The following is a 22,146-nucleotide window of genomic DNA, read 5'->3' on the forward strand; positions in this document are numbered from 1 at the left end:
ATTAGGAGTAATCCTTGCTCACTGAAGTCGGCAGTATTTGAGGCTGGGGTCCTATATATATATATATTTATTTACTCGGTGCTTTGGTTCATGCTGGCGTTGGTCGCTGGAGATTTCGGTTGTGATCGATCCATATCTAAGTAAAGTCTGATCGCAGCTGGGTCTCCCATGTGGCTGGTACTGGTGTGTCCTAGAATACTGGATATATACACGGATAGGGCGATCTACTCTCTGCTACCCTAGCCTGCGGGCAAAAGCAGAGGGGGGTATCTAACCAACTCAAGCCTATAGGTTGCCTATCTCAGCTTCGCTGGCTGAACTGTACAGCTTATGGTAGGGATACACTTGTGCATATTCTGAATATTAGATCTATGGTAAGTGATGGTCTGTGTTTCAGATATGCTAGAGTAGGGAAAACGATAGGATTAGGGTAGCGTCACACACTATTTCTATGAAAGTAGGGTTCTTTTACGATTGGTCTTAAAATATAATTGGTCAATGTGTATTTATATGGTTTAAATGTGGATGGATTTTAAATGTGGTGTATATGATCTTAAACTGCTTGCTAAAACTTTGAACTCATAAAATCTCTTATTACTTAATTTATTTGAGTGAAATTAATAATTGTGATAGCAATTTCTGATTTTTCGGTGTGGCTGCGGGACACTTAGTGTTGCTAACTGGTTTTTCAAGGTAAATTCTATCAAGTTGGTTAGGGAAACAAACTATTCTTTGGAATAAAAAGCATAGGTTTGTTATAGGGCCCAGTGGCATGCGAGCGCCGTCCACTGATGGAAAGTCAAAAGCTTAGAAAAGTTAGTAGACTTAGTTCTTATAAAAGTTAGCAACTGCTCGGTGTTTCGATAAAACATTAGAAAGATCGAGAAGTTATGGTCTATTAGCAGTATTGGGGAACGGGGGGTTTAGCTAGGGAAAAAGGAACAAAAAAAAAAAACAGGGTGTTAGTTTGTAGATAGATAGCCCTTCAGGCTTACTTGCTTAGGTTCCCGATAAAGTGGTTTGGTCGGGTCAGGGGTCCCATACCGCATCGCAAGCCCTTGCCCAAGCCGGGACCACTAATAAGGCGTAGCGGATGATTACCAAAATATTTTTTAATATTTATTTCATGTATGTTTCACTCACTAACTTTTATTCTAAAAATTTCTTCATTACGTCATTAATTTTCTCACATATAACTTTCTAGGCCTAAATCTGATAAAATACTCTTCTATAACACTATATTATTATGCTACAATAACCTTTATTCTTCTTTAAAATATAAATAAGTAAAAATTTAAATATTAGTCAAAAATACAGCTGATACTCATTAAAGGATCTGTGTTATTGCGGATCACATCGAAGGGTTCTACTTATTCACGCTAGACGATTACAAGGCCAAATTTACGGGGTATATTTAAAGGGGGGTTAGCTATACTGTTGATTAGTCAAGTAAGTAAGTAAATAAGTAAGGTGAGCGGAGGTTTAGTTACAAGGTACTCGAGAGTCTCGAGTTCCGAATGTAAAGTACGACCTGAAGCGAAATGCAACATTTTACCTTCTGCCCGGTCTCATCGCGAGGCGGTGGAAAGGGCGTCGAACGGCGGCCATAAATTTGAATGAGATAAAGCGATCTAACCTTTCGTTCCAACGTAAGCTGGCAGAGATTTTGGCTAGTTTTGACAGCATCCTGTTACTTAAAAGCACTTCGTCAGTACGAAAAAGTCAGCGCGTTCATGTATCTTGGATCGTTAATAAACTGCGACGGTGGTGGCCCCCCACTTCACTAAGAAATATAAGGCATTTTCCTTTTAAGTCCTCAGTTACATGCATACACTAAAATCGGTCTAATTACTACTTATACTTTGAAATCTTAGTCGATCTACTGATCAGCTTGGAAACTAAAACCCATCAAATCGCTGCCGAGCAATTTGAGGCGTTTTGGATTTGAATATTTAAATAAGTTCGCTTTGTACCTCTTCCTTCTTCATTCTTTTAAATTTTATGTCTTGTATATTTAATGTTGGTGGTACAATAAAGAATTTACTTACTTATGTATCACCTCTCCCCTTCCATTGGTACTTTGGTACCAGCCACTGTGCAACTAAGGTCTAAAATGATCCACACCTGGATAGGAAGTGTCTTCGACTAATTGGTCTTCTCTTTTTTTGGTTATTCTGTTTTGAACGAGTACCTATATCTTTGCTCATTCCTGTTCTAAGACCCTAACCAGGACGCTTTTGTTAAGAGCCTACGAAAAGAGTTTTCAACTTTTTATATTAAGTATCCGATCCGGTCCAAGATGGCATCTGGTACGGGCGTAGGCATTTATGCAAATGACTAGTGACTACAGTGGTAGTATCAGCATGGGCAATTATGCCACTGTCTTCCAAGCCGAGACATACTCAATAATTATCTGTGTACATAAGAATATAGTAAGACAAACCCAAGGAAAGAAAGCCTTCACATCGCCCAGAGTTGACTCTAGACTGGTATTAAACGGCATCCAAGCTCTTAACAAGCTTGGAAGGCAAAACAAGGTGCAACTGGTATGGATATCGGGGCACGAAGGCTTCATTGGCAATGAAAACGCTGATGAACTTGCCAAGGCCAGATCTGAAGACAACTTCATAGGTTGCACTGGACCTTTTGTGGGCCTTTCACAAGGAACCATTAAAACGGCTATGAAAGACCAAACAAAGGCTAATCACCAAAAAGAGTGGGATGCCCTGGTAGGTCTGAAGCATTCAAAGCTCTTTATGCGGAGGGTAGAATCTGGATGGAGCAAAAAGCTAGGAAAGCTAGGCAAAAGACAACTCCAAATTATAACGGGGGTGTTCACAGGCCATTACGGGATCAAAGGAATTTTGGCCAAGATGGGACACGCTGACTACACTGATTGTCGCATGTGCGGCGAAGAGGAAGAGACCGTCAGACATCTAATGTGTGAATGTCACGCCCTCGCCAGTAGTGATGGGTAGGACATCAATTTCAAATGAGTTTGTATGAGTACCTCATTTCCAAAAATGAGGTGTTACAATGTCTTACTTCAAATGAGGTGAGGTACTGATCTGTATATATATATTTTTTCTAGCATCGGCTGTTTGACAAAATCCATCGGCAACAAAAACTAGTATGTGTAGTTGTGTACTAGGTAAATATCCTTTATACATACTAAATTTCATTAGTCATAATGAGTACTTGAACATTTAACAAGAGAAAATAGATAAAATTAAAAAATATTTCAAGGACTGTCATAGAGGCCTGCATAACAACTTAATTTGATGTTTTTATGGAACTAGGTCTAATTTTGCCATTGAATAATATTATTTACAGTTTGTTCCATTTAAATTACTGCTACAAATTACAGTGGTTTCATATTATTAACAGCTTAATAATAACATACTTTGATTAGCATAGTTACCATAAAACTGCATGTTTTAAAACAAACTAAAGTTCGTATTGTTTTATAATTAGTACCACTTTTACATAAAAATAACAAACCTACCACTCCATGTGTTTTAAAAGCAATATGATAGTAATTAAAAACACCATTAACATTCGCGACGCCGGTAAGTCTTTTCAGTTCAGTTTCACTATTTTTTTGCACACAAATGACACTAAGGCAGAATCACAGGTAGGTATATTTGATTGTGTAAAAGTTGTCACCATTATTACATTTTGGCTCATTTATTAGTATTATCACTGTAGGACAAAACTAAACTTTATGCAAATATTGCTAATGCAACTAAGTACGTACAAACTAACTTTTCTTCTGTAAACTGTCATTACTGTCAACGTCAACCGCCTGTGAATTACGTTTCGTGTCGGATTTATTTATCATTCTATTGAATTAAGAAATGAATTATTCTTTCTATTACTGATTAAATACTTAATTAAACTACCATGCTTCACATAATTTATATTATATTTCGGTCAGTAATCTTGTAATTGTTTTTAAGCAAGCTTCGTAAACGCATCTTCTCAGTGGTTGGCCCTCTGTGTTGGTATGCTTGGTATTCCGAATATTCAAAACACTTGAGTTACCATTTCAACGTCCAGTCTAAGAGAGCTCCCTGATTACACATAACAATAGCCATACAAACTCTATTGCTGCGGTAGATCACGTTATACTGGTCAATGTGTTAGCACAATAATAGCTATCAAAAAATTCAAAAATGAAGACCTGCCGCGAAAAACAACATTTTGCATCTCAGCTGCATTTATTCATGACTTCACAAATGCGACAGAGACAAAAGATGTGGTTCACGCGAAATCGTCTGATTTTTCGCGCGATTTTTGCGAGCAAGTTAACTATCCTGGGATCAAAAAGGCGTAAAATGTATGAAAACTTGCGGCGCATAAGATTGTTTTCTTTCGAGTCATGTGTAACGTATTTTTGGTGAGGCAAATTTGAAGCCCGCGTGTGTCTGTCTCACTCCCTCTTATGGTAAACGTAACTAACTGTTTCACTTTGAAAGGATTTTTGAAGTGTTGTTGTCACAGTGCCTCTTCTGTCTTTCCGGTACAAAGCGATTTCCGGTACAAACGAGTCAAACGATACATTTTATTTTATCGGTGGACCTTTTGTCCCGGCCATAAGGTCTGTAGTTCGATAACTGAACGTGTGGTTGATCACTTCATTTGAGGTGTCGACTCTCGCGACGGAGTTTGAGGGCCGCGTCTGCCGCGAGGCGCGCGAGTGGATGATGAGTTTTTGACGTTTTGTGACATTTGAAGTATGTGCATGATCTGTGAGGAATGAGGTGTTTGTGTTGCTACTGTTGCGAGCGAGTATTTGAGGGCCGCGAGGCGCGCGTGTGGATGATGAGTTTTGACGTTTTTGTGACATTTGAAGTACGTGAATGCTTTGTGAGGCGTGAGGTGTTTGTGTTGCGACTGTCACAAGCGAGTAAAATGAAGTGCGGTGAGTTGAAGTGTGATGCAATACATTTTTGCCGTGTGAAGTACTGCGACAAATTAACAATATGAGTGGTACAAATGAGGTGCCTCACGAGTGAGGAACTCAACACTACTCGCCAGACAAAGAATGAAGAACTTTGGAGCAGGCTACCTAGTACCAAAGGACGTCAAAGAGCTACCCATGAGCCTCATCATCCGATACGTGGAGATGGTTTAGAAGCTCCTGAATAGCTGAAGGATCTTAAGATCGAAGGGGGTAATTGCACAAAAGATCCCGATGGGTCGAAGTGTATCTGGAAGGGCCCCCGCAGATTTAAGATAAGATGAGTATCCGATCCGATCGAGCGAAGGAGTGGTGGCACCGACGGTAACGGTATACGCCGTAGAGCTATGCGAAAAGTGATATGCCTAACCTCGACAAGATTTGATGAACAGAGGAATCAGTTGGAAGGAAGAAGTTGCTTTAAACGTTTAATTTCAATGACATTATGAGTTAATGCATGACATTTTAATTTACTTCACCCGTGTACAGGCGGGGCAGTTAAAGTCGTTGCCAAGGATTAGAGTATTATTATCAAGACTATAATTGTAGTTTTCCTGTTAAAATTTGATTTATGTTTATTTAAAAGAATATTTTTATTGTTTTTACGATTTTTTTATCATAGCGCGGTGCAATAAAAACTACTAATCATATTATTGCTCATTATTTTATCAAAATTTTACCATTTATAAAGAAAGACTCGAGACTCGAGAAGACTCGAGACTTTGGGCTCGAGATTTCTCGAAACTCGAGACTTCAAATAGGTCGAGAAATCAGAAACCCTAGTAGTGATACTGTGAGTGTAGTGTGTTTGGATTGGACAGACCATCGAGTGTGAATGCGACCAGTGGTAACGCTGAAAGTGAACGCAGCCGACGCGCGCGAAGGGTAGATCTCGCGCTGTCTACGCAACTATGACATTCACCCGCCTTCTTCAGTTTTCCGTGATCATGATGCATGCAACTGCGTCGAAATATCGGGGGCTCGACGAAAATCAAAAAGGTAATCATTAATTGTATTTGTCAGTAGAAAAAACCGGCCCAGCGTTTATCAAGCCACGCCTAATGTAAATTCAATTTTCCCTATTTTATATTGCGAGCCTATATTCTTAAAAGAATATCACCGTTTTTTATTGACAAGGTCGAGGCGTCAGAGTACCTATACTTAATGAACAGGGTAATAAACAAATGTTGTCGGTACAACTGCATTGAAAATGTCACGTATTTAGCTACCGAGATTTTACACGATTTGTTGTACCTATTAAGCAGTTGTGTTATTTTATTATACAATAGAAGAGAAGGAAATTTATTTTTACCAAATACATATAGGAATTATTAATCGTAGGTACCTAAGCATCTGGGTCATTGACACCTGGGGGGTTACCATGACTTGCTAAAGCCGTTCAGTTTAGGTTGAGAGAGAGGGACGGAGCTATGTAACTGCTATAGCTGTGTCCCTTTCTCTCAACCTAAACTGAACGTCTGTAGTACGTCATGGTAACCCCCCTGATACGGGTATTGTGTAGCAACAAAAATAAAATGAAATGTGATTCATCACCCCTACACTTACTTATAATAAGTAGGTATTTACATAATATGAAATTGCCAATGTACTCCTCTAGCTCTTTCTAGTATTTCCTCTGCCTGGCAAGTCTAGTCCAGAATGGCCTTACAGTGGCTACTTATAATTTCATCCTCCCAACGTGTGAGTGTGGGTGTCTAGCTCTTCATCAATTAATATACTTACACATACACGGTGTAACATGAGGAAACCTAAATAATTTTATTTAACTACTAACTACGTCTAAAATGTCATATTTTTTGGATTTTATAATTTTTTTTTGCAGAAATGTCTAAAAACTCGCGATCAATCTACTAGAGCCGAGCTGGGAATCGCAGCCGGGTTTTCAGCTTACGCGGCACGGCTAACGTCGATAGTGGAGTGTCGGCCGTGTAAGGTGTTATGTAAGATATTCGCTTCCCTCCAGTCGCCGGCGCCGGTTGGATATTGGACGTTACCTGACGCTGGTGGTGTCGGCGCACTCCTTCCAGCGGCTCTCGCGCTCGGTCTTGCCCGAGAGCGCCGTCACGTAGGTCAGCTGCCGCCGCCGCAGCGCCTCCGTCAGGTACGACACGGACGCGCCCGCCACTCGCCACATCACGTAGTTCGCCTGAACGCGCTTCGGGGTGTTCTCCAGAAGAATCTGCAAAAACATCTCTCAAAAAATCATGCAAGTTTTATATTATTATTATAAATGGGCTTACTCTTAGCCACAGACAAGCCAAAGGCAAAGATGTGGCCTACGAAATCAATTCGGATCAACTTAATCATATTATACTTAATAGTAATTTGTAAAATAAATACAAACCTCGAGCTCCGAAAAGTATTTGGGCACATTGACTATAGCAATTTCGTCTAATCCGACCACCGTATGAGGCGCAAGAAGAGTGTTGATATATTCCAGCCAAGGGATCCTAAAAAATAATAAAAGTTCAGTAAATGGAAATTACATAAATACCTAATTAATTAAATATAACATAATAACGATGTTTAAATATAACTTACCTAGGGAATTTTTGTTGCATCTGGGCAATGGTCATAGGGTTGTACAGGCTAGTAGCATTACGACGTTTTTCAAGTGGCAGAGATATCTGTAAAATGCAACATTAAGATGTGTACTCGTATGTGTCGCGTAGGTACCTACGAGAAGAGAATTGTGTGTGAAGGACGCAATTCGATTTAAGTACATGTTAATAAAGAAATTGGGTCACATATCAAGAGCGAATCTCATACCTAAGTACAGATCGTAATGACACCATTTGATCTTTTACGGTCTTCAATTTTTAGCACGACATAAATATGTGTTTTGGCAACGTCCATATTGAGAGATCGTAAACCTACCGGTCGGCGAATGATAAAGCAGTAAGATGTAAAACGTGAGTGGGTGGCGGGCTTACGTTAGCGAGCTTCATCTCGAACTGCAGCGAGTCCTTGAGGTCGTGCAGCGCGCGCGCGCGGTCGGCGCCCAGCAGCACGGCGATGTCCACCATGTACTCGTAGTACGCCTGCACCAGCTTGTCGCTCATCCCGCGGTTCAGGTACTCCCGGCTCAGTCCCAGCGACGCTTGGTCCAACTGTTGATAAATATGCGCGCTCGTGTTATTACTTCCCTCGCTTGTTTGGACGCCTCTAAACAAACACTACACTAGTACGGAACTTCCTGTCAGCGGCGAGCTCCTATATTGTATTGATAATTACATATTTCATTCGCAATAACAAAGGCAGTAGCGGGGCATAATATGTATAATATTCGCAGTAAGCAAGGGCAGTCTGGATGATGGTGAATCTTCGCAGGTACTGGTGAAGGTAATACGAAACGAAATCTAGTAAGCTATAGGCACTCCCAACAATTATTTATGGGCGTATATTTGCCTTAAAAAAATATCTGCAATCATGTAGCTCTCAATGAAAATTTAAAAATAAAGCTCTAGCTTGGTCCCTTTATAGTTGAAGTTATTGATCAAACTAACTTAAAGTGGAACGGTTTACAAATAGCATGCAGGAATCTAGAATTTAAGCTGTTATTCTTATATTAAGGTACCTAATTACCTACGTAATTAAACCATTTACATACTAAACTGAAATCAAATACCTTTCAAGATCGACGCACATCGACCGCTAGTGATTAACAGCAGTAGGTATGTATTGGGATTATGAGATTGGTTTTAAAGCGCCCCTGTTACATATAACATATAACCTTACATCGATGATTCTTTTAGTAGAGTTCTTGACGTCGACTCCGATGGAAAAGTCGAAGAAGTAGTCGACGGAGTAGCCGGCGGCGCGGAACTTGTAGACGGACTTCTCCCAGGAGAAGGCGTTCTCGTTCCAACCGGACCCGTCCAGCACCGGCCAGCCGCCCAGCCGCCGCAGCATCTCCAGCAGCGGCGCCGTGCCGCGCGCCTCGATCGAACCTGCAACAACCTCATTCTTCAACGTCCGCTCCGGTTTCGCCTAATGGATACTGGCCCTTGCTGGGTTGGTATTTGTTGTACACATGTTTGTTTTGTTGCTTAGTACCCCTAGTACAAGTTTTGCTAAGTTTAGCTGGCTGGTCGATCTGTATTAGGTGTCCCCATTGTCCCTGCCCCCAATATTTAAAAAAATCTTATGACAGATATTAACCTATAATTCCCGGTTTTTTGATAGGCTTATGTGGGGATTCCACACGTAGAGCCCGTTTGAAGAGATTTCACGGGCACATCAATACATACCCGTGAACCGATATGAGCGGACATTGGATGACGAAGTAGCTACAAAACCATAATTAGGTAAGTATTTTCTGTCGCAACATTACCCTGACTTTAGCACCGTCAGCTCCTTCGATACCATCCAAAATTGGATCAAGTAATTACCTGATTGAACCTGTGCCGTATTGACCATACTACATATCCAGATAATAGCTAGGTGATGGATGGTGTGGCTGTCGTTAAAACGACTTGTCTTGTAGTGAGGAGAGGAGGGTGTAGAAATGTATCCGCTCCGATGTTTGTTCATCCATCACTTACGTCACTTGGTTGTGCAAATTGCGGAAGCAGCAACATTTTATTTTCGCTTTCACTCACAATTATGGAACAAACTTAGGCAAAATTTAGCAACAATGTTAAATAATTGGAACAGCTAAGTCAGTCAGTCTATTAAAGATTGTGTTCATGAACACAGTTTAGACAGCGGAATAGTTCCAAATGGTATTCTCTTATTATATTGCACGCGAGCGAAACATGGCAACATTATGTAGGTCAAACTAGCAGTTCGGAACAACATGACTCGTGTCGCGGAGGCGTGAGTATCATGCTAATTCGATTAAAAGTTTAATACATTGTTAAACGTGTTTTCGAAACTATCACGCGCGGTAACATCCCACGGTTGAAAATAAGTTAAAATACTAAGGATATTGTGCATTCGGGTACTTTTAAGCATTTGCGCTCTAGTTAATGGTATGGCTACCCCTTCGGCCGCATACGCAACCGGAGCTTCGTACCTACATGCTTTCATGAACCAGTGAAATACAATAAATGAAAGTAGTTCTCTTGAGGCGATTAATGAAAAATTGCTGGTAAATCTGGCATGCCTTCACCTTCAGTGAACTTAGAGAATGGAGAATCACAATACGTTGTAACGTAATAAACAAAAATTCATTAGCAATCTTAAGGCATTTATTTCGACATTAAACCATTTTCGCAAAATGCGCTTTGTAATTTCAATAAATTTTGAGTACAACGATCTAATAATGTGGCAAATATTTAAAATACACAATCAATTAAAATTCAAAATACTTACCTAATGATATCCGCGCTTGAGTGCGGGAGATGAAAATGAATAAACTTAGTGAACCTTATTTCTCACCAGATTTTATAATATCCTTTGTTAATACTTTTATTATTATTTATTTTATGGGGTTAACGCTTTGATTAAAACGATGACGATAAAATTTTAATAAGTAAAATAAATTTTCCGATTTGTTTTTTTTTTCAGAGCGCAACTGGGATAAGTAGCTAAATAGCACATAATTAAGTAGTTAATACGTAAAGTAAATTCGTTTAGGTTGTCCCGTCTCGTGTTATTCCACGGAGGTCAATTAAAATAAACATCCCGGTGTTATCTTAGACAATATTTAACCTGTATCGTTGTGTTAAGGGAATGAGTAGCAAGTCATTTTAAGTTAAACAAGTAGTAAAGTTAATTGAAATTTAGATGAGGTAGTCGAATAGCTCTGATTACGGCATGTCCGCTTACAAGCGTTACAACGATTACAGATAAAGAATTTTAAATTCAAAGTTAATAAGTAAGTAGTGAAACATACGTACAGTCACCGGCATAAAGAAGTGATGATGTCTGTACCTCCTCGCTTTTAATCGTTTGACAATTTCGTAGACATGACATTGCAAACAAGTCGTTAATATGACAAGGTACAGAAATCATCACTTATTTATGCCGGTGACTGTGCTACCGACCTATGGTCACCAGATTATGTGTGTGTAAAAATAAAGAGTCATACGGTGAATCATTACATATTTAAGTACCGGTGTGAAAGCAGCGTTTACAGCCCAAAGGATGCCAGTAATTGTTTTTAATGGTTTCAGTAAAACAAGGACAACGGAGCGTAAGATGTTATAAATTGAGCTTTGTTACGTTAGTTTTTGTGGTTGGTTCGTGGTGTTTAGTTTAGCGTCCCGGGTCGGGTGTCGGAGGTCAGGGGAGGTGACTCACTTCTGTTCATGCAGGCCTGGTACAAGGTCTTGGCGAGCACGAAGGGCCGCGGCTCGGAGGGCGCCACGGGCTCGTCGAGCAGCGCGCGAATCTGCTCCTGCAGCTGGTCCGTGATGATGGAGAAGGTATTGACGGAGGTCTTGTCGTCGGGGATGCGCGTGCTCTTCAGGAAAGATCCGCACGAGAACTGGTAGAAGTCGTCGCACGGGTCCACTTTTTCATCCATGTTCAGCAATAGTTTTGACGCTGTATATATGATACACATTCATTAGATACCTATTATTGATATTAATCGTAATAAAAATAATATATATTTAATTCGGTAAAAACTGACCAGAAATATATGACTGCACGCCATGTTGCGGAATTTCATTATTTAGTCTTAGTACGTTGCTTCTGGAAAGTTATGTATGAAAATATTGGCATAATCAATTGAAGATTTTTTTTGGTTGGGATATGTACATTATAGGCCGAAGTTATTTTTCATCAACCCTCCCCATCTCTCCCCCCTCTGCGTCACCCCTCTTCCCCCCCTTAAATAGCCGAAAATGTGGTTTTTCGCGATTTCTGACAAAACCGTTGAAGATACAGAAAAAGCGTGTAGGAACAAAGTAATCCTTAATAAATTTACTACAAATCATTCATTAACACTTTGGTTCTAGCACTTATAGTTTTCGCGTGATCCATCACGAAAGTTGGTCCTTTGCTGCAATTTTCTTTAGTGAATGTTAAGGTTTCTCCCAAATTGCTTACGAAATCTGTTTGATATTAATAAAATATTATAAACTGAAAATGAATTTCAGGGGGAAAAATCACTACCATGGGTGGAACTTGAACTCACGGCTTCTGGATTGAAACTCCAGGGCTCTACCAACAGCTACCAAAAGCTCATCCCCAGTCATCGATATACTATATGGATCAATGGTACTCCTAGCGACTACTATCGTGAAAATATTACGTCTTAAATAGTTACTGGAATTCCAAGACATATTGGAAATTCCACCCATGGTAGTGATTTTTCCCCCTTAATTTTATTTTAGTCATGGGTTACAATATTTTGGTCATATCAGACAAATTTCGATGATTTCGTAAGCATTTTGGGCGAAAACTTAACATTCATTAAAGAAAATTGCAGCAAAGGACCAACTTTCGTGACGGATCACGCGAAAACTATAAGTGCTAGAACCAAAGTGTTAATGAATGATTTGTAGTAAATTTATTAAGGATTACTTCGTTCCTACGCGCTTTTTCTGTATCTTCAACGGTTTTGTCAGAAATCGAGAAAAACCGCATTTTCGGCACTTTAAGGGAGGGTAGAGAGGTGACGCAGAGGGGGGAGGAGTGGGGAGGGTTGATGAAAAATAACTTCAGTCTATAACGTACATATTTCAATTAAAAAAAACCTTCCATTAATTATGCCGTAATTTTAGCTAATTTCCCCCTACTATCTGGTACATTATGTACTACATATATATGTATGATGTATATTATGACTGTTTGTGTTCTAAATAAAAAAAGAACTATTTTCTTCGTACTAAACTGAACTTTCATCCCATACTTAAGGATAACAGCGCCCTCCTGACAATAATATACATATTTCTGGCCAGGCTTAATTATATTATTAAGTGTAAATCCTATCGATGGTGTACAGTTAGCATCAATAGTAGCGGATGAAACAATGCACCAAATGTATCTGACATTCTGAATAACTTTTCTGAATACATAAATCTGGTCGCGGACAGAAATGTCGAAGTTTAATTATTTTTTCTATGTACCTAACTAATAGTCACATCTATTTTTGTTTATCGGGTACATACCTAATGGTAACTACCATTACTCATACGCCTGAAGCGTTATTTCATCAATCAGCCCAAAATAAGGAAAAAAAAATCTTTCTAAATTTTGTTTGAAAAAATTACACATTGATAATTTATTATTAATTATCACCTACTTGTGATCTTCCGTAGCCGGTAAGAGTTTATTAGGCAGCCTAATGTATGCACCTCGCCTAGTATGGTAGAAGTAAACCAAGCAACTAAAGTGTTATTTGATGTCTGCCTAAATGTAACAAATACAAACCTAAGACTTCTTAAGTATAGGTACCTCTGATATCAAACGACAAAGCAATCGCCACGTGTAACGTGTAAGGCAATTGTGGCTATAGTACTACTTAACTGCACTGAGCGTAACAAATGTTAATTAGAGACTTTTAACAATGGCCAACGCAGGCAGTAAAAAATAATATGGATATTAAACATTTGTATTAACGTCATTGCACCTTTGCATCATTGTGACATACATACTCTATATTTCTTGGCTAGAATAAGGTACTTATACAAAATAATAATAGGTAATTTCTAGAACGGAAGAAACGCTTAGCTAGAAAGTGACAAGAGATTTTCGGCAGACTTCAAACTACCTATGTATGTTATCTGCGCTAACTTGAGTTGAGTTCTCGCGTGCGTCTTTATAAAGCATAGTTAATTTAGAATTGGTACGCGATGGGAGGAATTTAATTTTTAAATGAAAAGAAAAAAGTAAACAATATTTTTTATTGCAGAATATAAATTGTCACATATATTTCAGTCATTCAGTATGTTTATGCACAAAATTACGGACTTTTCTGAAAATAGTATTCATCATCCTCTGAACAAGATTTTCATCCATCTTTTTTGTCTGTTGATTCCGTGTGGACCGCAAGGAGTGGATATTTTGAATTATTTTGCCACTATTATTTACTTGTCCTTTAATGAAATAATGATTTGGGCAATAATTATTGCCTAGTAGTTTTCTGGAAATTCAACAATTTAGCAATCATTGACCCAGACCAAGGGGATTTTTCACGTATTTGTTCACAGTGCATTTTCGCCGGTCAACGTCCATCATCAATAACTTACAAACGCAAAAAGTTAGATCAACCAAATTTCTAATATAGAGTTATCAACGTATTAAAATTAAGATGTGATTATCAGTTTTTTTTAATTTTTAAATATATTTTTTTTATTCGTCGCTAAACGCGTGCCAATATATGTTAACTATGCTTTACATACATCTAGAGCGATTTGCATGCGAGAACGCGACTCGTACCCGAATATGATGTACTCGTAGATTCAAAGTTTTGAACGTCTCACCTGTGTGCACGCATCCCGGCTGGCTGCAGATCTTCTCGTCGGAACCTTTGGAATTGGCGGCAGGCGGCATGGATTCAGAAAATCTCAGTTCACTAGTTTGTGGCATGTCTAAAATGCAGATATTTAAATGACAAGTGAATGCATGACAAGATATAAGCCAGCTCCGTGACATACAGCCAGGAAACACAATGAAAAATTATGGGTAGTTAACATAGACATTTCATTTGATATATGTTTAAGCAAGATGGATATTTAATTCACATAGTGGTTATAAAATCATGACGCAAGATACTTAAGTAGGTTAAAGTTGCAAATAATCTGGAATAATTTAATTCTATATGTTAAATTAAATTCTATAAGATATAAGTATGGGTGGCCTCAAAATACAAGCTATTTCACACAACGTAACTTTTAGCTGATTCCGCAAAATGGAGAAATAAGGGTTAATTTATATTAAACTATTTTATGAATAGTTATAAATGTTATAATTTCGAACGGGACTCTGCTATAGCCTATACTCATACTAGGATTTTTTATAAGTGTAGATATGTATTTGTGTATCCATGATTGACGCTTACTTTTTCCCTATAAATCATTTATTTACATGAAAAAATTTACATTATAGAAAATAAGACTAAAAGCATACAAATTATAGCTCTATATCTAAACGGACGGACAGAGTCGCACCATAACGGTTTTTCGTACCTTTTTGGTACGGAACCCTAATAAAATAGACCATTTAGGCATTGTATCAATGATGCTCGCGACATTTCCACGCTGTATCGCGATGATGATTCGTTGGACCTACGAGGAAGTCACCAGCTCTTCGATCATCAGTTACGTCAACACGTCGACTTATATAATTATGTTTTCAAACTGCCAAAAGTATCACACAGTGATAAAGAATTAACAAGATGAATGAAATCTATTATCTTGGTCACAACACACACACAAATGCACGTTATCATTTAAAGTATACCAAATAATTTAAGTTATTGTCCAATGTTATTTGTCTGTAAAGAAAACACGTCGATACTTAGGTGACCGGAAATGTAGGCATGTACTTAGTAATAATTTTATTTCTACCTAAAGGTATTATTACTTACAAACTACCCTCCCTGGAATGATCTACTTTAAAGAGGACTGTTTGGCAATGTTTTATAGATGAAATATTTTTTTGAATATACCTACTTACCTAAACTGTATACAGTACAGCGAGGAAATGTCGCCAGTATCCTTGGTACAATGCCTCAAGGGCCTATTTTAGACATTAGCTAGCTTTTAAGTTTAGTCTTAGTTTCTTATATAATTATGTAAATATGTTCATGTAAATAAAGAGTTTGACAACTGTATGAAGGTTTAAGATAGATACTTAAAATGATTTGATGTCGAGCATGTGGTTTCTTTTAAAGGCGTTTTACGCATTTCTTGTGATGTGAGCGTGTGACGTAGTTTTTACGAGATTGTATTAAAGAAGCTGTATTGTAAAGAACCACAATACGCGGAACTGTTAAATCAGAAAATAAACTGTGGAAATATACAGCATGTGTTTTGATAGCGGGTCAGTGAGGGCAGCTACCGATCTGCTATCAAAATACACCCTGTATAGTTTGAAGGCCCGGCAGATAGTTAGACTTCGTTCTTCATTAACATAACTCTTATTACAACGTTTGAGTCTGACTCTCCAAACCGTTTCGCTTTTGTGAGATGTACCTACCTAAATACTTCTTTGTTAGTTGGAAAATCATACACTAAACAAGTTGACTGAAAATGAAATGAATTATTTTACACTGTGAAAGAACTAAAATTCGTTTATTCAATAACTTTAAGATTTTGAAATAGACGAGAAATTAACATAAACTGTAACGTCACATTTTCATGTTTCATGTAAATTCTTCTGCTAAATATTTTAACTGGTATAAGAACCAGTACCAGTCAATCAAACACCCTATTATTAGTATATTACAGCCAAGCCTTGGACAGTGTCCCAACGACGGGTGCGTAAGAGTAGCAGCAATCTATAGAACACAGTGCAGCAATCGGATATAATAGCCGGCTCGTGAACGCCATCGCCAGCGAATTATGCGCTCGACTGGTCAACGGTCACATTTCAAATTCTCTTACACTAGTTTCATTACATACAATGTCATTAAGCTATTGTTGACACTTTGGTGCTATTTCTCAAGAGTGTGCAAATACAAAATTAAATAAACGTAATGTTTTGTCATTGTCAGAAGCTTTGTTATTGAAAACTGTTAAGTACTTACGCAACTCAAATGAGCGACAAGTTTCGCCATACTCCGTGATCATACGACTACTTTAATGTACATTTACCTTATTTAAGGTCTGGTTATGTTATAAAAAGTATTTCGATTATTAATAAATATATAATTAGATACCTATTGCTATACCTCAACGTATAAGGTGTGAAGGCGAATCTCGCGTAGCGAAGTGCGAATTTCAATCACGTCTGAGACTTCTTTGCGCTTCCGCACTTGCCTTCTACCTCGTCGCGCCATCGCCAACTACCAGAAATCTAATAATGTCAACGTATTTTATTGCGTTACTTCGCCTACCAAATCACTAGCATTTCAAACTTGCACTTATGTAAAAACACATACGTTTTTGCAAATACATACATGGTCTGTATGAGGAGGTCGTGGATTTTGTTCTACAAAACATATGCGGATTATGCGACGATAAACTGGTGGCCCAAAATCGACAATCTCCTTTAGGTACCTTAAGATTAATATCTCATGTAAGAAAGGTCTTGGTAATTTGATATTCAACAAAATGATAATGTCTCGTCAGTCATTAAAGGTCAAGTTAATTTTACGGAAATCGACATTGTTTATATTTAATTTGAGAGGACATGCAAAACTAACGATTTTAAGAAGATACCTAGTAGACCAGTATACTCACACTATTTTTCCTCGCGAGTTCATTTGAAATATGCTAAGGGGCCGTCCATAAATTACGTCATTCTAAATTAGGGGGGGGGTTTGGTCTGCGGATGACGGTAAATGATAGATGGGGGGGTGTTTCGAAATTGACGTCATTCTTATTTATTTATTTATAGTTTACTTTTCACGTACAAAAAGATTATTTCTAAAAAGAAATTTCTTCCAGCACACCTAGTAAGTGAGACTGCAAATGTGAGAGGCGGCTAAGGCGCATACAATACTAAAATAACTCATAATAAACATACATAAGTAATGCAACATAGATGTACACAAATACAGTAATAACTACAGATAAAATACTCTAACAATAATATTACATATAATACTAGCTGCCCGCCCCGGCTTCGCCCGTGGTACTTAAATGTATTATACATATAAACCTTCTTTAAGAATCAGTCTATCTATTTAAAAAAACCGCATCAAAATCCGTTGCGTAGTTTTAAAGATCTAAGCATACATAGGGACAGACAGCGAAAGCGACTTTGTTTTATACTATGTATTGATAATAAAACTTAAATAATAACTACAACATTACATAATTAATAAAAGTACATAAATACTATACTTATACTTAAATCTTGGGACGGCGAGGAACAGAAGTCCTTCAACAGTTGCATGACGGCGTAACGGGACAGGCACTTGACGTTGAGTGGGTTGAAGACGTGGATGAATCGAGCCAAAACGAATATCGGGAGGATACGGAGATATTATAATACCCGTGATCCAGAATTTAAAAGAATGGGTGAAAACTCCGTGGGAGTTATCCAAAGAAAAGTAAAAAATAAGTAGTTATATTATATCAATGATTATTGCCAAAGTAAAAATAATAAAAGATGATTCTATAACCAAGTGTTTTAATCATATAATACCCTATTTTTCTCAAATCTGCAATGTTTTATTTTGTCAAACTGTAATGACGTCAATTTTGGGAGAAGGGGGGGTCATTAAGATATGACGATAGGATGATTATAGGGGGGGGGGGTCTAAAATCTGAAAAAATCGATGACGTAATTTATGGACGGCCCCTAATGGCGAGTGTCAATGAAAAAAATTTAGGAACCAGCAATGTTTTTAATTTAACTTACCTACTGGTTCCCGTGAATTACGTATGATCTTATGACCTATGTGTAATCAAAGCATACGTGCTAATTTTGATAACGAACTGATATTATACTTGTACCTACCAGAAAATACTAACTACAAACTATTCGTTTCATATGCCCGGTTTCAAGTATGGAATGCGGCGGAATACGAATTACGACGTTAATTTGTTTGATTGTTATTATAATACGTGTACTTCTTATCCTAACGTGGTACATACATACTACATAAGTAATTCCACCATATTTTCTGATTATACAATTTACCTATACTTACGAGTAAGTCTGACGAAAAAGGCCCTACGTAATGTTTCCAATATTATTATATTTTTAATAATGTCAGATAATTGAATACCGTCAATTGGTACGACTAATCCTCGTAATCTGCGATCGACGGGAGCTCATTCTGCCTCGATCTTCGCTAGCGGGTGTGGCACGAGCCGCAGAGAAGCCGCATCCGGCCTTTCCGATCCCGGATATGAGGAAGTTTCCGCAATGAGCTACCTTGGGGAATGAAATTCTCTCGCTACGTTGATAAGCAACGTCTGCAAAATAATGCACATAAATAACATATTACTTCCCTTAAAAGCCTTCGCATTGGGAATTTGGAACTCATCAAAATTAATAACAGTTAATTCAGATTTAATAGTTCATTAAAATAAATAATCAACTTCTGATTAACCACCGAAGTAATTTCATTGTGTCTAAAATAATCGTAGGCCACGTCTTTGCCTTCGGCTAGTCTGTGGCCAAGAGTAAGCCCATTTATAATAATAAAATAAAAAAATAATTCTTTCGTGTTCCGTTATTTAGAGCGGTCGAAGCCATGCTGTTCCGTAAGTAACTTGTAAATTACTCATATAATTATAGGTATATATCTACGTCAAAATTTCTCTAATTAAGTATTCTACCTGCATCAGCTGCGGCACAACAATGTACGACTACCTACACGGTAAAGGTTGATGTTGCCTACCGTATGTCGTCACACCACGATTTTAGTAAAATATTAAAATCGTAATAGGTACATATGTATGTACTTAAAGTATCTAAATTAAGATAAATTTATTATAAACACTATACATACACTATTTAAAATTGGGAACTATGACGCGGATAAGTACGTCGTTTAGAAGTTGTCAATGAATGTAAAACCTCAACAATTTGTAAATTTTCTCATGTAATTAAATGGTTTAATACGGTATACCTACTTACTTGTAATTAGAAATAACTTATTAGGTATTATTGATGCCGGAATTTAATAATGACAGACGAATTCTTATGTAACTTCAAATCGAGCGCAACCGGTGATTGAATAATAATAGCATAATATATTGGTCAAAAATGATCCACGAAACTGAAGAGGTATTCGGAAGGCAGAAAATTAATTGCATGTCAGCATGAAGTGTTGCCTGCCACGCTTGCGGAACTGCGTCGGACGTTGTGTGAAAAGCTTCATGTCTGCCAAATTTTGAGTGGATAGCCATGCAGTAGGAAGTTTCATTTTGGGTTCGATTGGGGTAGAGGTATGCGATGTTAATAAAAATGGGTATGAATAAGTAGGTGCGTTACCGTGGTGCGCGGGCGCGGGGCGCAGCAGCAGAGCCAGCACGAAAGCCGCGCAGAAGCCAACGGCCAGCGCACTGGTCACGCCCGCCACCAGCAGCAGGCGCTTCTCCATCTTGCTTCGCTGGCCCCAAAATGATGGTCTGTTAACAAACATTCATTCAATCAAATATTATGTCTTCTAGTAACTATAATAAAAATATACGTTACACAAAAATTACACAAACAAAAATAAACGATTAAAAATCACCAATCAAAATATGAAATAATACAAAAATGAGATTTCCTGTAAACTTGGAATATTTTAATGATATAAAGTGACGTTACCCGGGTAAAGGGACCTTATTTTCGATGGCGCTTACGTCCCTCGGCGTCGTATTTGTAATATTTGTATAAGAACATCGCCCTTAACGCCGTAAACGCCATCGACAATAAGGTCCCTTTTCCCAGATAACGTCAATATTATTTATTCAGAATGTCACATCTCATATTTCCGGATTGATATCTATGTCAACATAGGTACCTGTAACGTGGACTACCGTCTTATTAAAAATATTGAGTTAAATAACTTTTTTATCTTATAGGTAACTACTTCCATTTTGCCACTTATCTTCTGATGCCATTAATAGCGATCCTTAGTGAAGGTTACCGCAAGAAGTAGGTCCTACAAGCAAAGGGCCGATTTTTTGACCTGTCATAATTAATAATTTTTTCAGTCTTCTCGTAAGTGCTAGAATAAAATTACACAGTAGTAACCCTCATTTCTGACACTATTATACTCCAAATTAGTGTAGTTAAATATTAATATGCTACTCGTTTGCCTTTTATCTCATCTCACTACAAAAATGATATGATGGGAACTGTTTTTTTTTTATACTTCAAACCTAGACACGGAACAGTGTACGTGGCAAACGATTATTTTATTCATATTACTAGAACATGCAGCCCTATAAACATCGCGGGCTTTCTGTAAATGAACGTTATTCTTTGAAGGAGAAAATTGCTTCCAAATTCGCTTTGGTAACCCGATTTTCGTATACCTGCAATTTTCCTTAGTGTTAAACGAAAATAGTCGCTAGGGAGGCTTCATCCATTCTTACGTGGGTCTAAAGAAAACTCTCTTATTACAAATACGTGTGTATTAGGGAATAGAAAATTTACTTGTATTTAAAGGCTGGTAATTTGGTAACTTGTGAGCACTCGTGGTGATCGCCATGTATTTCAAAACTGTAATCCATACTAATATTATAATTGGGAAAGTGTATGTGTCTGTTTGTTTGTCCGTCTTTCACGGCAGAACGAAGCGACGAATTGACGTGATTTTTTAAGTGGAGATAGTTGAAGCGATGGAGAGTGACATAGGCTACTTTTTGTCTCTTTCTAACGCGAGCGAAGCCGCGGGCAAAAGCTAGTTCTAAATAAATGAAACATATTAGTTAACTACCTACAGAATCTAAATAAGCATGAAATATGTAGGTAGTTAACTAATATGTTTCATTTATTTAGAATATTTCAAAAATGCTTATTTAGATGTGATCGCTCTAATGCATTTTGCTAAATTATATTTTAACGTATAAGTTAAAAGCAATCTGTCGTTCATCGGCACCATGTCACGAACATTAGGGTATAAGATTAATCGGTATAATTTTTAAGAAAAAAAAAACCGCCGTGTTTGCTTTTATTTTTAACCGACTTAAAAAAAGGAGGAGGTTCTCAATTCGACTGAATGTTTTTTTTTTTTTAGTTAAGCACTTGCGAATGCGAATTATGTAGAAATGTGCATTTTTTAAAACTGCTTTTAATGTAAATATTTGATTATTTGATGGCCATACAAATTAATATACGTACGTATAGGTACCGTTTAGGTTTGAGGAGTTCCCTCAATTTCTCATCAATCCGGTATCCGATTATAAGAAAACGAGCTTGACAAAATTTGACATGAAAACTCAATATGCTTAAGAAACATAACAAAAATAACAAGTTTCCTAACATGAGCTATGCGTTGCTGAGGAGTTCCGTTCTGATCATCATCAGCAGTTCTACTACACCAAATGCCACTGTTCTGAACATAAATGCATGCTGTTCTTATAAAAATACCAAAGTCATTATAAGTGTGCCGTTCAGATTTGAGGAGTTCCGTTCTGATCATCATCAGCAGT

The 22,146-nt window shown here is 37.8% G+C and overlaps 1 protein-coding gene across 1 annotated transcript in view; it reads right to left on the minus strand.

Annotated features, from left to right (window-relative positions):
• Positions 1-22,146, minus strand: part of LOC125241816 (neprilysin-2) — an 80,970-nt gene that overhangs the window by 20,754 nt on the left and 38,070 nt on the right. The window contains exons 3-10 of the mRNA XM_048150460.1: positions 19,994-20,130; positions 14,362-14,469; positions 11,231-11,476; positions 8,723-8,934; positions 7,918-8,094; positions 7,526-7,611; positions 7,329-7,434; positions 6,979-7,163 (exon numbers count right to left, since the gene is read on the minus strand). Coding sequence (XP_048006417.1) covers positions 6,979-7,163; positions 7,329-7,434; positions 7,526-7,611; positions 7,918-8,094; positions 8,723-8,934; positions 11,231-11,476; positions 14,362-14,469; positions 19,994-20,130 — 1,257 coding nt within the window. The remainder of the gene's footprint in view (positions 1-6,978; positions 7,164-7,328; positions 7,435-7,525; positions 7,612-7,917; positions 8,095-8,722; positions 8,935-11,230; positions 11,477-14,361; positions 14,470-19,993; positions 20,131-22,146) is intronic.

Source organism: Leguminivora glycinivorella, chromosome Z (assembly GCF_023078275.1).
Source record: "Leguminivora glycinivorella isolate SPB_JAAS2020 chromosome Z, LegGlyc_1.1, whole genome shotgun sequence".
Lineage (NCBI taxonomy): Eukaryota > Metazoa > Arthropoda > Insecta > Lepidoptera > Tortricidae > Leguminivora > Leguminivora glycinivorella.